Consider the following 16,378-nt stretch of genomic DNA (forward strand, 5'->3'; position numbering starts at 1 on the left):
TGTCATGAATTAAAACTTCAATTCATCAGCATGATACAATGCACCCAGCAGACGCTGTTGTTAGCTCAGTCGGTCTTGAGGCCGACATTTGATCTGTTTAGTAGACGGTATTGGATGTGAGTATGAGAGGATAAAGGTGAGGGTTGGACCGATAAGCAGATTCACTGTTGAACTGCATTCAGCCCAAAAAGCACTAATACATGTGCTTGAATGCTAGTCCAACAGTATCCTTCTGTAACTCTTCAGTGATGTAATTACCAGCAAACTGGATTCAAGCAAGTTTAAACAAAGACAGACCGAGTACACAAACATTTCCATTAGTCACTAAATGCTTGAAAAATGGAAGCAAGTTCAAACAAAGACAGACCCAGTACACAAACATTTCCATTACTCACTAAATTCTTGAAAGATGGACAAAACCCTGCTTATTTTATACTTCTGTGACTATAATGGACAAAATCAGTTACAAATTTGGTAGTGAAGGGAAGTCACAGGGGTGTGATTTCAACTATGCCTGCCAGTGTCGTCCTCTCCAAATCACGTTCATCAATCCACATTGAACTTTGTCTGTGCAGTAGCTCATTCATCTCTTTCTTCTTACCCTCATGTATTTTTTGCGTTGTTCTCCAATATTCAAGCTTTTCTGCTCTTTCTTTCAACTGCATTCATACAAATCGAAATCTTGAGCATAAGATAGAGAGCTTATATATGCAGGATCAAGTAACTTATTTTCAAATTAAAAATTAGAAATAAGGTCACAACCATGAGGTCTAACAAGTTCATGTACATGTATATAGAGTGAACAGAGAGCAGACAGTGTGTCCTTAACATGAAAAGATTTCAGTGCATTTAAATTATCCATAAGACCCTAGAATGGCAGCAACAGCAGTAAAAGAGAGCTTGCACCCAGCAGTATATGGGAAAACAACAAAATCCTAACGACTGTTCTGCCGATAAGCAACATGATCACGTTAAAGCATGAAAAAAACTTCCTCTTTGAGAACAAGAAATGCCTCAAAAAGGCCAGTTCCTATCCAGCTCCACACACAATCAACCATATCCTAAATAACAAAGATTTCTTATTGACAACAATTATTGCCAGTTATACGAGATGTTTACAATTCTACTCTATGTCTCCTTAACGCCAGCAATTCCTTGCTCATATCTACAAGTGCAGATTTAACAAGTCTATGATAACTTGAAAGGTTCGATTTTGGAAGTCATATTTTTGATGCCCCAGTGGTTAGTATGGTCTATGGATGGCCAATCTCAACACAGCTCATAGTCTTTTGTATCTGTGTTAGCACCCTTCCATTGAATACAAAATTGACTTGGTAATAAGCAAGGTACTGTCCTCAAAACTCTTTTGGTTGCCATAATTATCAGGCATAGTTTTTTCACTTAGCTTTAGTAAACTGAGAATCAACCATATTTACCAAGGTAGTCGAGGGAATAAGTATTATAATATCCAACATTCATACACCCAATTCCAATTCTTTTTTTTTTCCATTTTTCTCAATATACAAAGTGTAAAAGCTATAACTTTAGTTCTTCGATTCTCTTTATACAAGGGAAAAAATACGCTAAGGAGATTCTCTTACTCAACTTAAACAAACCTCCCAATTTCCAAACACCAAAATCAAACTGCATTAATATCCAACTAAACCGAAAACATTTCGATTTTTATCCTTTTTTACGATTGCAATTCACAATAAAATCAAAGGAAATATAATGGGTGGTAAAAGATACCAGGGTTTGTCGAAACTCTTCTTCAGCAATCATACGCTCTTGGGCTCTAACCTTAGCAGCCTCAGCCTTAAGTCTTTTCCGCTCCTCATTGGCAACTCTAATAGCCTCTTTCCTGGCCTCTTCTTTCCTCAGCTTCTCCAGCCGCGACAGCTCCATCTCGTGGATGTATTCCTTGCGGACATCTTTGACCTGCTTGGCATAGTCTCTTCGCAACTGGGCGAGTTTCTTTTCGGCGTCTTTGGGGCCGTTGGGGCTCTTCCAGCTTCCCAAGAAGGAGTTGGGTTCTAAAAATTTGTGGGTCTGTTGGTGGTTGTTGTGGTGGGACGATTTTGAGGAGAAGGAGCGGAGTAGGGTTTTCGAAAGGGTTTTGAAAGAGGAAGAGCCCGTGGTTGCCATTGCTTCTCTCTGTGGTGCTGATTGCTGAAGCAGTGAAGGGGAAAGCTGGTTTTGTTTGGGTTGGATTAAAAGGCTGGGCCTAGATTTTGATTCACAACAATAGATTTAGAATTTTTTTTCAATTTTCATAATATTTTATCCATAGTATTAATTAACAAAACAAGAAAAATAACCGGAAAATCCTATTAAGAAGGAACAAGATTTTAAATCAAAGTGTCTAAATATCTGTGTGTAAAGTGAAGTACTTGAAAACTCTCTTTTCACAAAATGGAGTTCAAATCAAAGCATTTTTAAAGCATCTAACAGCCTAAGGCCAATAAGATTAGCATCACCCCACTTTGCAAAAACAAAAATCCCTTAAATTTTGCAAAAAAATGAACTTAGGAGGTCGCAAAACCAGAACACACTAGGACAGTTTCGGACAGCTGACGAGATTTGGAGACAGTTTCTGACCAACCAATTTCGATGGAACCTCTAAACATGCACCAAAAATCTCTTGCCTTTGTTGGCTTCTGAATCATTTGAAGACAGCAAACTCGAGCATAAAATATGATCTATAATCTCAGTAGATAGCTTCTTTTGATAAAATTAATCATGTTTCTATACGTCAATGCGCTCTACCAAGGTATAAAAACTATACACATCTTATAGGAAACTATATGTGAATACGTTACAATGAATGAATTAGCTTGTTGAATGCTGTCCATGCATACACCAATGTTCCATGGTAAAACCTTTAATGTATCAGTAACGCTTTATATCTTCATGTTAAAGATTCTGGTAATGGTCTACTTAAATCCCATTAAGGAGCTCCTCAAAAACCTGTACTTCACTCTCAGGGAATACCATGTTCTCTTGGAAAAATCCTTCACTAAAATGTATTAGTAGCATACAACTCAGCACTGTCAGAGATTGTTTCATAGCAGAGGCCTTCAATTTGCTGTCTGCTCGACCCGAATATGAGCCATAACCTTGGTGACCAGATTCTTTGGAATCAAAAGTAGGCAATCAAAGGGCCGTTCCAGCATTTCAGGTAATCTCAAAGATCAATTTGTTCATTGATTTCCACAAAATCACATATAGAACAAGACAACACAAGTTAGGACATGACTGCGAAATCCTTCCGCTGCCTTGGCATCAAAACAACCAATTGCAGCTTGCCATGCTGGCAAAGTTTGATAGGATTTGTATATACTGTAAGCTTAGCCTCATTATCACTTAAAAGAACATGTGCAATGCTGAAAGAGTCACCTTTTTCAGCAGCAAATTGCCACTCTCTCGTTGATATATTGAACCAGTCTTTCCTTGCAGATTTGGTTGCTTTAACTTCAATGTATTCTATATGACCTCCTTCCTCTTCTACCACTAAATCATAGGGTAACCCAGTTTCATTATCTTTATTGACCCATTTCACTGTCTTACCCAGCTTGCCAGTAAAGTATTTGAAAGCAGCAAGCTCACCCAGTTTCCCAGTTAGCAAAGCTTGTGCTGCAGAGGGTGTGCCAGTATGAAGCTGATCTCTCTGGCTAAAATCAACTGAACTAAACCCGGTATTAAGCTGATTTCTCTTGCTACATTCAAATGAAACCAGCTCAGGGCTATCCGCCACTAGACTTGTATGCACAGGATCAAATGCAATTCTCACACTGGAATCAGCTGGACCGCAAGCGTTGCCATGTTCGCATTCCATACGTTCAGAATCTGGCAAAATTAGAAGTGTTGAGGTTGTTGCCTTATTGTCTCCCATGGACATACCAGTCTTGATCTCAACTGGAACACCACTGCTGGTATGTGAATCAGAGACCTCAGAACCATTATATGTATGCTTTTCTGAGCCATCATTAGGTTGTGAAATAGGTGCCTGTCTCTTACTGAGACCAGGTGCTGTTTTCCAATCCACAGGTGGCCAGTTTGAGTAAATCTCTGTTTTTTTCTTGGACTTGGAAGTGGATTGCTCATTTACTGCTGTTGGGGCAGAACTATTCTCAAGAAATTCACTATTTTGTGCCTCATTCGGTGCAAAAGAAAGGGACCAAACAGGTTCTTGATCAGGAAGTTTTGGCACCTTTTGGCTGTTCAAGATGAAAAACTCTGTCTGTTCTTCATTAGAACCAGATTTTGCCATAGTTGTGACCATGTGAAGGAAATTTGCCAAGTGCAAATCAGGAGTTCCATCAAATAACAAGCGAGAAAACTCCATATATAAGGCATGAGAATCTGATTCAGGAGTGGTGTACAAAATATTACCCTGTAAAAATTAAATAAAAGGTTTTAATATTTACCATATAAAATTGGAGATAATATCTATTTCTCTGTATAACCAGAAAGCCAACTATGGTTTGACTAGTCAGATTTACTAATTTATTTGAAATGAAATACATGAATGAATGGACAAAATAGATATTCCATCATTTAATTTTTCTCATCAAGGGACTGTAGACTACAGTGTGGACATAACTAGTCATCGTTTATGCTAAAGATAAGCAATCTTAAAACTGGCAAGATGTAAGACACCATGTTATGCAGTCTGCATAATGTTGTTAACACATGCCATGTATCTAGCCTGTCGAAGCACAATAAAATAATCACTTTATACTTCAGCATTACAGTAAGCATCTAAGCTACTTCCACGCACAGCACAGAATTTTATGCTCTTATGCATTTCACATAAGAAGATAATTTATCAAATAAAAACATCTAAGAATAAACAATAAAAGTACAACGGAGGGTGCTGCTATCCTACAGACAAATTTTCAACATTAATCCTGCCAGATCTTTAATTTCAGTAGGCTTTATAGATCACATAAACAAAAAAAAAAAATCCACTCCATACCTGCAGAAGACAGGTGCATTTAAATTGCTTCTTCGCCACAATGCCACAGCTCTTTATGACATTCCTGTAGTACAGCTTGTCAACAACAACAATTTTTAAATGATTTATATTATCAAATCCAGATTGCTTAAGTTGAATATAATTATTGGGATGAACACTGTATAAGTAGCGTTGTGCAAAAGGAAGAGCCCAGTTCACCAAGGAAGCTTTGAAGCTACCATCTGCTCGGCCATCGTATACTGCTTCACGAGTAACAACCTATGTAAAAGCAAAAGCATGAGGGCCAGAGAAAGGAGATACACATTCAGTTGGTCACATTTTTAGCATAGATACAAAGGGTTCAGGAGGTCACATTTTTAGTACAGATACAAAGGTAACTGCCCTTCAACTTCACGAAATATTTGTTCTGACTTCTAACCTTCTAGTAATAACCTGAGCTAACCCCTTATTTCCAACAAATGATATTTTTAAGTAAGTAGATGTGTCTGTGGCCATGTGCTGGTCTACTGGTGTGGATTTAGCATCTAAAGGTTCATAAGTAGGCATTAATAATAGTCTGTATTAATAAGAACACATTGGAGAAAAAAGGGAGGGACATAGACAAATAAACAAAAACCATAGCAGATCATGAGAAAACTGCATAAGTTGCAGAAAATCATAACTTTTTAACTTTTAAAAACTTAAGTAACGAGTATGCTGACTATGCAAATGGTGCATGTACTGAAAATTGAATGAAGATCATCCTTACCTGCATGACATTTTGAACTATGTGAAGCTTCCATGGGTTCAATCAGAGATATCAAAAATCTTATAAACAGTTGTACAAAATAAAACATTTAAAGCATCTCTTTGACAAATAAAATATAATTTCCTCTAACAATATTTGGAATGAAATCACAAGAATTCCAAATATACCAAGAACAAATCAGAGAACTTGTTATTAAAAAAGGAAAGTGAAACAGACAAAATGCTTAACCCATATGATTGAGTTTCCAGACACTTGAAGGTAAAAAATTTCAACATCCTAACTACTTGCTTTTCAATCACACACAAATAAGCAGATATCTTACCTCAGAAAGAACAGGAATCCCTATGGTTCGCATTAGAATGGACACTTTAGTCTGAAGTAACTCTTTCTCATTATCATTGAGAGTGCCAAAGTAGAGAAAATCAATATTATCGAAGTGCTTAAATCTCTTCCTTAACTTGTTGTCATCACACCAACACACTAAACCAAAAGACGGGTGCAAGGAAACCCATTTATCTAGTACAGTGGGAAGCACAGTATACTCTGATTTAGTAAGACAGTCTTTCATGTGAATGATATCCTCAGAACTTAGTAATCCAGACTTCAGTCCATCAGCCCACTTCAGAAACACTTGGAAAACCTAAGACATTAAAGAATAGATTAGATTATAGCATGGCTGATTGAGGGACAACATAAACTCTGTTGGATTTAGTCACTTACAGCATTAGCAGCTTGCGAAGGCAAAGTAAGTGTTGACAGCTGCAGCAAAATATCAAGGTAACCACAGAAAGAAGGTTTCTCAGGCACTTTGCATTCATTAACAAAAAAGTCATGGAGACCTGGATAAACATTGGACAATATTCTGTTTAAGGGGCGCTGATTCTCAACAAATGAGCCAGACTGAGAATGATTATGCATCATTTGGTCCATCATTCCAGTCGAATCATGCCAATATACTTCTTCAGAACACAAGAATATGCCAGACACCACATCGTCAGGCCTTGAAGCAGAATGGTATGGAACAAATATAGAAGGTGCTGCGTGGAACTCCTCAGCAATTTTCTGCGTTGCGTTATGTACTTCATTCCAAATAAATATATATAATCTGGACATTTGTGCTATGCTGGCATCCAAATAAGTCAGTTAAATTCAAATGAGAGGGGGTATATGAAAAATAAAATAGTTATAGACACAGAAATAAAGGTCAATGCAGATAGAACAGATATTCAGAGCCCTACATTCATAGTATGAGAAAACTAATATATGTTGCTATAAAGAAAAATTCTTCACAATGGGGGGAATCATATCACAACATTCTGCAAAATTTTTTGAAACAGGTTAAAATTAATTGTAGAACCCAGTGAGAAACAAAAGAATATCAGAATCCCTAAAATGAACACAAAAATACACAAAAACGTATATATTTCTGAAAGAAGAAAAACTTGAGGAACTGCCCACCAAAGTACCCACAACATAGTCACCTAATTTTACAAATAAAAACTTCTTATCCTTTCCCAAGGTCACCTACACAAAATTTAAAGGCAGATGTATCTGTCAAGGTTTTCCTCCCACTTATCAACTTTACATGTAATGGCAAAATCAGGGATTATCATATTGATAAAATTAGTACTTCAATCAAAACAAAACTGATAGATATCTTTCAATTATGCTAGAATTAAGAGAAGATAAACTATGTTCTCAATAATTAGTTTCTGTATCATAACATACAGTGTTGTAATATCACCAATTGGTTAGATGTTCAGGGATTAGTGAAACATCATCCACCATCCAACCATGTCAAACGAGAAGCCTTGGAAGTAGCCAAACTTATTTCATCAAACAATATGTATCTATTCCAAAGACTCAAACATCATAGCAGAATGGCAGTAATACCTGGCCTTGAAAGGGGTCTCAGATCTCCATAATTTTAGAACCTTGAGGACATCATCAAGTGTAACTTGAGTTTTAAAGCCAATATCATTTACTAGCTTTCCACTTCTCACCTAAAAAGAAGCATATAACATTGGATTTAAAGTCAGCAAAATTCTTATCCTGAAGGGAAGAAGTAAAATTTCTTACTGTTGTAAGAGTAATTATTGATTTGACACAACCTTCAGAACTTTCAGAGAGAAGGTTCAATGAGAAGAAACAATTTTATGCCATCATCAAATGATAATATCAATATCAAACAAACCTTTGGAACAGCATATGGAGCAAATGCACCTAGGATTGAACGCACTGGATCACAGTCATGGAACAACTCTTTAGGATAGTGAAGCTTATCATCCATGCTAGATACCACCCACTGGATGTCACAGATTTTGCACAAAAATGAAGATTTGAAAGGTCTACTATCACCACATGATTTCAGATTGCAGCAACCAGCAGCTTTCCCACTAAAATAATCATCCCAAAGTTCATCAAGAACCTCCAACAAGTACATACAGCCTTCCTGATTGCCACTTGAGGACAATAGGGATAATAACTGACCTAACTCATAAGATTCCCAATCCTTGACAACTGATCCTGGGGAAATTAAGTCCCAATCCGACAAGAAACTCTGAATAACAGAATGAGACATATCAGCAAACCTTTTATCAAGTTGAATCACTTGCACAAAATCTGTGACACCAATTTCCAGGAAAAAATCCCTCCACTTCTTCAAACCAGATGAGAGCAACCTGGAAGCTGGATGCTTCAAATACATGATATCAACCTCATGCCATTTCACATCCAAGTCATTTATGAACCTATTTATATTGACAGGGTTATCAAATTCTTTGCTAAAATGAACTGATACTTCAACTGGTCTTTTAAAGCCATAATTTGTTAATATAAAAGCGTTATTTCGTAACTCTGAGATAATGAAATCCCTCTCAACACGACAACTCGGACAGCTAGATTGTAAGTGAATCATCACAAAGCAGAGGTAATCTATCATCAAATTCCTGTCTCTAGTTTTGATTCTTTCATCAGATATATCTGGCAAAATATGCACCTTGACGATTTCATGCGCAGAGAGCTGTTGGACACCAATATTCTGAAGCACACTAGTAATGTTTCCTACTAGAGTCATATCTACGTAAGAGGTACTGACAGCTGATGCAGAAAATAGGGCAGGACTAACAAACCGAAGTTTAGCATACAATGTAGGAAAAGCTTCAAGCCCGAGCTCCCCTTCAAACCCATTATTTATGGCATCGGAGTGTAACCAAATTGTACCTTCATCAACGGAGCTAAAGGTACCATCTGACAGAGGAAGAAATGGAATTTTCCTAAGATTATCTACGAGAACTGTTTCTATTTCACAATTGAGTGAGGCCTGCCCAGAAGAATGAAATGAGATTGTATGAAACTCGTTCAGCCAAGATGATATCCAAGGTAGGCCCATAGGTTTAAGGCCATTTTCTCTTTGACACAAAGAAGATATAATTTGGACAAGAACTTTGGGACCATAGTCCTGTATACCTAATGCCCTAGCCAAAGCATCAGAGAAAACAATGTCCTTGTCCAAATATCCAAGTCCAAGGTGATCATGGAGAAAGGCATCAGGAAAAAGCTTACGAGCTGATTCAGTCCAGCCTCTTAGAACTTTGCAAGGGGGTACCCACTGATTTTTGTCTCCTTCCATAATTAAGCAGTTTGACATTCGTAACTTAGAGATGATCATTCGAGGAAGGCAAGAAAAAAATCCATGCACTTCCCCAACAAGCGGAACAAAACTCATGTAGACTGTGACAGCTTTTCCAGGATTTTCCTCGAAACAAGGGAGAGAACAAAATGATCTCTCCGCACAAACAAACAAACTGGGATACTCTGACAGTAACCACTGGTTCCAGGGGCTATCTACATCAACTTCCTCTCTCGATGAAGGAAGAACAAAATCACCTTGAAGAATAAATTTCAGACCATATGTCCTCAAAGGAAGAAAAGCGAAAACAGGTTGTTGGTCCAGAAATGGTGTGTAACACCCGCATTCAGACTCCTGCAGTGTAAATGCTATAGAAATCTCCGTTAGTTGCACATCACGATGAATAATATCAGCCTGCAACTTCTGGGATGCTACAAACCATGTCATGTTATCTGTCCCACATGAAACCTTTACAATACCATTACCCACAATTTCTTTTCTCATAACAATAGAAGAATTATTGAGTAAGTTCCGAAACACAATACACTGGAGCCTGTGGAGAAAGAGTAATAAGGAAGGATGAAGATCGGAAAACATGGAGACAATATTGTTCATATCATTTCCGTTAGATGTTACTGATCTAAAAGGAAGAATAACGCAAGTGTTCCAACACTTATTATCCAGCTGATTATTGCATCCACTCAACAGCATTTTAAAAGAGTCAACATTACAAGGAGGTACTAGAGTTGGCAAAACAAAACCTATCTGACCATCACTTATATCAAACTTGACATGAAATCCGTTGGAATGAATCTCAGGAGCATCTGTAACCTGCAAAATGCCCAAAAAAAACTCATAGAAACCAGTAATTAACACAATACACCCAGTAAGTACCTTTCAATTGAGATTCTTGTAGCAAAGAGTGCAGGAAAAAGTTTCAAGTGAGTTGTAGTGATCAGCATACTAAATAATATAATGAGATAGTGGAAGAAGCAAATGCTAGTCAAATCAAGTAAGTCCATTGAAAATGCAAAAACATGTTAGGTTGAACAGATATACTGGTAAACTTAAACCAGGCAGCCTTTTATCATTTTTTATTATCTGAAGGATATTAAATTAAGTATTTTCAACACAGATCCAACAATGAGGTAAATATGTGTATATATATATATGATATTGGAAGCAATGTTGTGTGATCACAAAATTCCAGTGAAACTTATGGTAAAATTTCACAACACATTGGTAAGACTAGAAATGTTGCACCAGCTAGATATTGGACAACTAAGAATCAATATATGCAAAACAAAAAAAAAAAAAAGAATGTCGCTAAGTTGAGAATGTTATGCTGGATGTGCAGGCATACACGGAAATATGATTTGGAAAGAGTGCATAAGGGAAAAGGGTGGCTTCACATTCATTGGGAACAATGAGAAACCATAAGTCAAGTTGTTTGGACATAAAAAGAGGAGACCTACTAATTCCCCCTCAGAAAATGTAACTGAAAGGAGGATAGTCATATCAAGTGAGGAGAGAAACACCAAAGAGGACAAGAATAAAATTATTAAAAAAGACCTCAATTTGACTAAAGCTTCCTACATACATAGTATTGCATAAAGCCAAGTTGTGCAGTTTGATCCGTATAACCGAACTCTGACAAAATGGGAAAAGGTTTAGTTTGTTGAGGTATATTGGAAACGATTTTTAGGCTACTCAAGTTATTGGGTAAGTTTCAATGGGGGACAGAATCAACAAAAGGGGCTGACTACTAAAACACGCAGGTAACAGTTACTATAGAACAGAACAAAAGAGGGCATAATAGATAAAAAGTTTGATATATTGGAAAAAGGGCTCTTCCTACCAGTATACTCTTAAATGAAGGTCCATAATTTTAATTCCACTTGAGGACTTTTAGCATTCGTATAGGAATGGATTTCCTACAATGTTGGCAAAATATCAAATTCTTCACACTGAATCTTCTGACTTCAAAAGAATGACACTGAGCAAATCACAACTTCGCTTGACCATGCCACCAGAAAGTCCAAATCCAAATTGAAACTATAACTCACAGGAAATTAACTCCTTCGCTGTTAAGTCCAAATCTAATGTATTATCTAACATATGAAAAAACACTAAATGAAATAAAAAAGATCTACCTTTAAAAAATGTAAACAATATTATTAAGTAATTTCAGCACACTAAGTGGTATATTCAACCTTAATGCAGGAAAAAAATCATTATGTCCATAATCATTGACTAACAATCTAGTGACCATTTTTGAATTGTCAGAAAGAGAATAACTGAAGTTTTGGCCATAATTGCATATTGGATGTGAAAGAGAAAATGGACAAGTTTAATTTGACAGAAGTATAAAGTTTTCCTGTTCAAAGAAGTTAGGTCCTAAACATTGCTTTGAACTATAGGATTCAAGCACAATATTTGTCTTGTTTAACACCTATTGTATCTATCCTCTCTCCTCCCCACCCCACCCCCCCCCTGTCACTCAATGGTTGACACACCTTTAGGTATATCCTTTACTCAAGATATGAAAACAAGGTAGCTTACAACATTGCTTGAACAGAACAAATCAGAGAGAGATAATATAAATTAAAGAGCCAGAAAATAAATAGATAAAATTGTTGCTTTCAGCATACCCGAAACACAGATTTGAAGCCAATGCCTTTCTTCCCTATGTATCCAGCATATCCCCTTTTTGTCGAGCTTCCAACATCACACAGAGCTCTGATGTTCTGAGCAGAAAAGCCTTGCTCATTATTTAAAACAATGATACCCGATTCTTGAAGAATAAATGTTAGTGTTGGTTCCACGTTTCCAGAATAGACATTATCATCAGCATTTTGAACCTGAAGCAACACAAAGCTTAATTAGATGTAGCTAACACTTCACCGTTTAGCAGCAGAAGTTCAGTAAAATTTAACAATCCTCTATCCCATTATAAGGGCCCTCATCTCTATTTTGATTGTCCCAAAAATATTGTCCATAATCAAAAGTCAAAGGCTAATTAACTAACTTCTAACAACACTCTTCATAATTTTTACTAACTAGGGGCAAAGAAAACCAAAAAACTACTCTATTTATGAGAAACAAAGCTGTCAATTATAATTAGTGCTATGTGTTATAATGCTTCCTTAAGCTTTTTCAAAGAGGACAGTTATTGTCAGCTAGAGGGAATACCTAATCAAGCAAACAAACGTTGCATTGACCAATATACTAAACATCACACAACATAGAAAAAATAACCAATGTGTCATAAACATTTTTTTAGGATAACCAACAAACTTAGTATTGAAAATATCGAACTAACATGCAAAAAATACGATGCTGCTCCAGTGGGTCCACAGTAAGAAAGATCACAGGAGGAATATGCACAGGTTAATCAACCAAAAAAACAACTGCCTTTGTTGCCTTCTGGAACTTATTAATAAAGACCTTCAGGAATACAGATACCCCAGATGAAATATCTAAAATCTAAATATGTCCTCTAACATATTTCTCAGCAACTATGGCAAAGAATTTTCCCACTAGTCTTTTTTGTAGTTTAGAAATTAAGTTTCATAACAAACTGTGAGGCCAAAATCCAATTTAAGCAACATTTCACAGCATACACAATCCTACTGGACACAACTTAAAAAAGACAGAAAACAAAAATCAAACTTACAAGCTCAAGAAGAAAATGTGAGTCCTGAGAATATAACTCCTGAGAAAGACAATGTAGTGCTCTCCCTAAGCGAGCATGCTGCTTCTTTAACATGCTACTCTCCATATCTGAAAGACTTGGATCCAGACCAAACTCATCTCGCCTGATTGACTCAATAACCAAGGCTGGATCTGTCTGTTCATCAACTTCGGATGATTGTTTTCTGTTCTTGTTGCCCAATCCCTCAGAAGAAACTTCTGCCCCATCAATCACCTGACGAACTTCTTGCTTGTCTGACCTATCAGACGCTTTGATTTCTTTCTCAGCATAGGAAAGCCTATCTATTGCATTTTGCATATAGTTTGACCTTGTTTTTAACTCAGACCTACCAGTTTTCATTCCTAATCCCTCAGGTGACAGAAAGATGTTACTTATATCAGTGGAACAAAATGTATGGTAATCCTGTATCCACTCCACTATGCCAAGTGATAAGCCTACTTCGTGTAGCATAACACGCTGTCTCAGTTCATTGCATTCACTCAAAATAGCAGAAGGGCAATCTTTAACTACTGATCGTAGCCCATGAAGCAATATATCAGCAGCACAACCATGAAATTCTGAAGGTAGATAACATAGACAATCAAGGAAAAATCTTGAAGCGTGAGACACAGCTTTATTCAATTGGATCAAGTTCATCTGTAATTCATTACCCAAATTACCAACAGAAACATCTTGCAGCAATTTTGACCTAAGTAATGCCTTTCCATTCATGATAGAATTCTGATCATCAGCTACTTCCATGTTCTCCATATGGTTCTTCAAAAGGACATCAAAAGCCATGTGTGCATGGTGTTTTAGAAGGGCTAAGGGAAGGTGCTTTATTCCCCCAGTTAGAGAACACAAAGACAGTAGCTTCAAAGCTGTTTCAAAGGCAGATCCCTTAAGAGAAGCTTCCAGAAATGAATCTATAGTCGCTGAGTGATCAATCCGAATAACTTTCCCATCTTTAGTCACCAAGCACAACAACTCTTTTGCATTGACTTCATTCAGCAACCAAACTATTAGAGAACCAAGAGAAGGAGCGAATAGAACATCCCAGTGTGACCATGAATTTAAATCTGACAACATTGGGGCCCTAAGCAAAACAGCCATTGCATCCTTGGAAGCAACTGATTTATCCATCCTAGCATTCGGGACAGAATTAGTTTCTGATGAATAGTTCTCATCATAGGCCAATGAATCACCATTATGGCACATTCCCAATAGTGATGCTGAAAACAAGACACATTTGGAACTTATATCATTTTTGGACTTCTCCATAACTTCCAGAAAATCTTCCATAGAACCATTTTCCTTAACTTTGAATCTGAACAATGGAAACTGCTTGATGAGCAGTGCATGAATAATCTCCTTGGTAATAATTTGATTGTCTAAATTACATGAAGCTTGTGATATTAAAACAATCAACAGATGCTGGAGAATGCAAGCCTCTAAAGGAGACTTTTCACATATTTCAGCAGCCAAGAGTTTCTGCAGCTCAATAGGTAATAAAGAAGCATGTCTTTCTAGGAACATGAAGAACTCCCCATGTGCAAGGGACTTGAACTCCCTAACATTAAATTGCTCAGCCAGCCAAGATTCACACTTAAACAGCTTTCTCAGAAAAATTAACTTATGCTCTTTATGTGCTTTACCACCATGAATTTCATGATTAAGCTCAAAATAAGCAATAATTTTCTTGATGACATCTTCTGCTGTCACATCTGCGAATAGAGTAAACTCAGTTAGTCAGTTATATCAAATAAGCAACAAAAATATTCAAAAGAAAAGAGCCAGAGGAGTGAGGAGTCAAAAAAGCAACAAACTATTTTTGCACAAAATCAGGTGGTTGGAAAAAAGATAACATATTTGGCAGCTGCATGGCACCTGCATCCTTGTCATTGCTTTACCACTTACACACACACACACAAATCTATGCCTTGGCAGTCAAATGAAAGTTATGCAGAGGAGGAAACCTTTCAAATTTTTGGAAATCATTTGTTGATCTGGTTATTTCATTCTCTTTCAACAAGCCACATCAACTATTAGGATATTTACTCTCTGTCTCTCTCCAAAATAACCACATAAAAAATGGCACCAAGCTTTAACCTTCCTTAAGTTCCACATCTCCAAAGCTTCCTTTTGTTCATGTAACAAATCAACCACTCAACCCAGAACAACCCATGCTACCCTAACAAAGCAAATACTGGTGACCATAAAACCTCAAGCTATAAACAATGAGTCACTGAAGGTGATTACAACAGTTCTTACAGAAGAAAAATTGACAATTAGACTTTCAAAAGAAAAAAAAAAATTCAACAATGCTAGAATCTGAACAAAGAAAGAAACAAGAGAATAAAATCTAGTGAACATCAAACTACAACAGAATATCTCAAGCCATAGATTTACTAATCCTAATTTCAGTATAATTTTTAAAATTATTAGCTTTTGGAATAAGAACCACCCCAAAAAAACCAAAACTATCAAAAAGACCCAATAATTCCAGATACAATCCAATCAGTAATTAGGCCTATTTGTAGAAAAACAGCAAATTATTAAAATAAAGCTACAAACAAAAAGTAGTTTAACTAACTAACAACTGAAGAATTACCAAGGAACTCATCCACCCCACTCAACCCACAGACACAAACAAAAAGGACTGCCTTTTAGTGTAAAAGCACAAGAAGAAAAAGAAATATTCTTGAACTACTCAACCATGTTTCATAAAGAAGGAAGAAATTGAAAGCACGAAAGCATAGTAGAACCTTTTTTTTTTTTTTACAATAGCATCAAGCGAAAACTACTTACAATGTATATTTGTGAGGATTGATGCATCCTTCTCACTTGGTTCAACATCAATGCTTTCATATTCCGAATGATTATCAGCAGTGTTAGTTAATTCAAATTGTCTGCCGGCTTGGATAGTATCATAGGTGCTATCCCACATTCCTTTTCTAATAGATGTCACCTGCAATATTGAAAAAGAAAGTTTTATCATAATCCTAGATCCCAAATAACTTGTCACAACAAATATACCTAGCAGATAGAAATCCATAAACAGACTTGAAAAGTCAGTGCAGTCATTGGCACACTGAAGGTGCTAAGACAGTTTTACCACCTAAGACAAGGCATAAAGAAGGCACTCACCCAAATGAATATATCATAGATCCAAGCAGAACCCAAATCAAGGCATGCAAGATGAAAAACACAAAGTATATGCATTTAAAAACTTGACTCAATTCCATTGCTTAATTATCATAAAGCTAAAAGCATTATCATAGTTAACTAAAAGTCACCATCAAATTAACCTAATATATCATAAAGCTA

General features: G+C 36.6%; 2 protein-coding genes across 2 annotated transcripts in view; both read right to left on the minus strand.

Annotated features, from left to right (window-relative positions):
* Positions 1–301: 301 nt before the first annotated feature.
* Positions 302–2,203, minus strand: LOC110421433 (stress response NST1-like protein). Its single transcript, XM_021435036.2, has 2 exons — positions 1,750–2,203; positions 302–659 (listed from the first exon to the last, which is right to left on the minus strand). The coding sequence occupies exons 1-2, from the start codon at positions 2,143–2,145 to the stop codon at positions 489–491; spliced, it is 567 nt and encodes a 188-aa protein (XP_021290711.1). The 5' UTR covers positions 2,146–2,203; the 3' UTR covers positions 302–488.
* A 46-nt stretch (positions 2,204–2,249) lies between these two features.
* The window catches only part of NOV (Histidine kinase-, DNA gyrase B-, and HSP90-like ATPase family protein), a 19,862-nt gene continuing 5,733 nt past the window's right edge, over positions 2,250–16,378 (minus strand). The window contains exons 5-13 of the mRNA XM_021435027.2: positions 15,860–16,019; positions 13,034–14,775; positions 12,009–12,218; positions 7,921–10,188; positions 7,620–7,729; positions 6,447–6,849; positions 6,049–6,366; positions 4,979–5,236; positions 2,250–4,393 (exon numbers count right to left, since the gene is read on the minus strand). Of these exons, the coding sequence (XP_021290702.1) occupies positions 3,245–4,393; positions 4,979–5,236; positions 6,049–6,366; positions 6,447–6,849; positions 7,620–7,729; positions 7,921–10,188; positions 12,009–12,218; positions 13,034–14,775; positions 15,860–16,019 (6,618 nt within the window). The 3' untranslated portion in view covers positions 2,250–3,244. The remainder of the gene's footprint in view (positions 4,394–4,978; positions 5,237–6,048; positions 6,367–6,446; positions 6,850–7,619; positions 7,730–7,920; positions 10,189–12,008; positions 12,219–13,033; positions 14,776–15,859; positions 16,020–16,378) is intronic.

Source organism: Theobroma umbraticum, unplaced genomic scaffold (assembly GCF_002168275.2).
Source record: "Theobroma umbraticum cultivar Fairchild unplaced genomic scaffold, ASM216827v3 scaffold_130.0, whole genome shotgun sequence".
Classification (NCBI taxonomy): Eukaryota; Viridiplantae; Streptophyta; class Magnoliopsida; order Malvales; family Malvaceae; genus Theobroma; species Theobroma umbraticum.

Excerpts from the sequence above, each read along its gene's own strand:
- LOC110421433 (XM_021435036.2), bottom strand. The coding sequence starts at position 2,145 with ATGGCAACCACGGGCTCTTCCTCTTTCAAAACCCTTTCGAAAACCCTA. Across the intron at positions 660-1,749 it reads AAGAGTTTCGACAAACCCTG|TTGAAAGAAAGAGCAGAAAA; the intron begins GTATCTTTTACC and ends GTATGAATGCAG.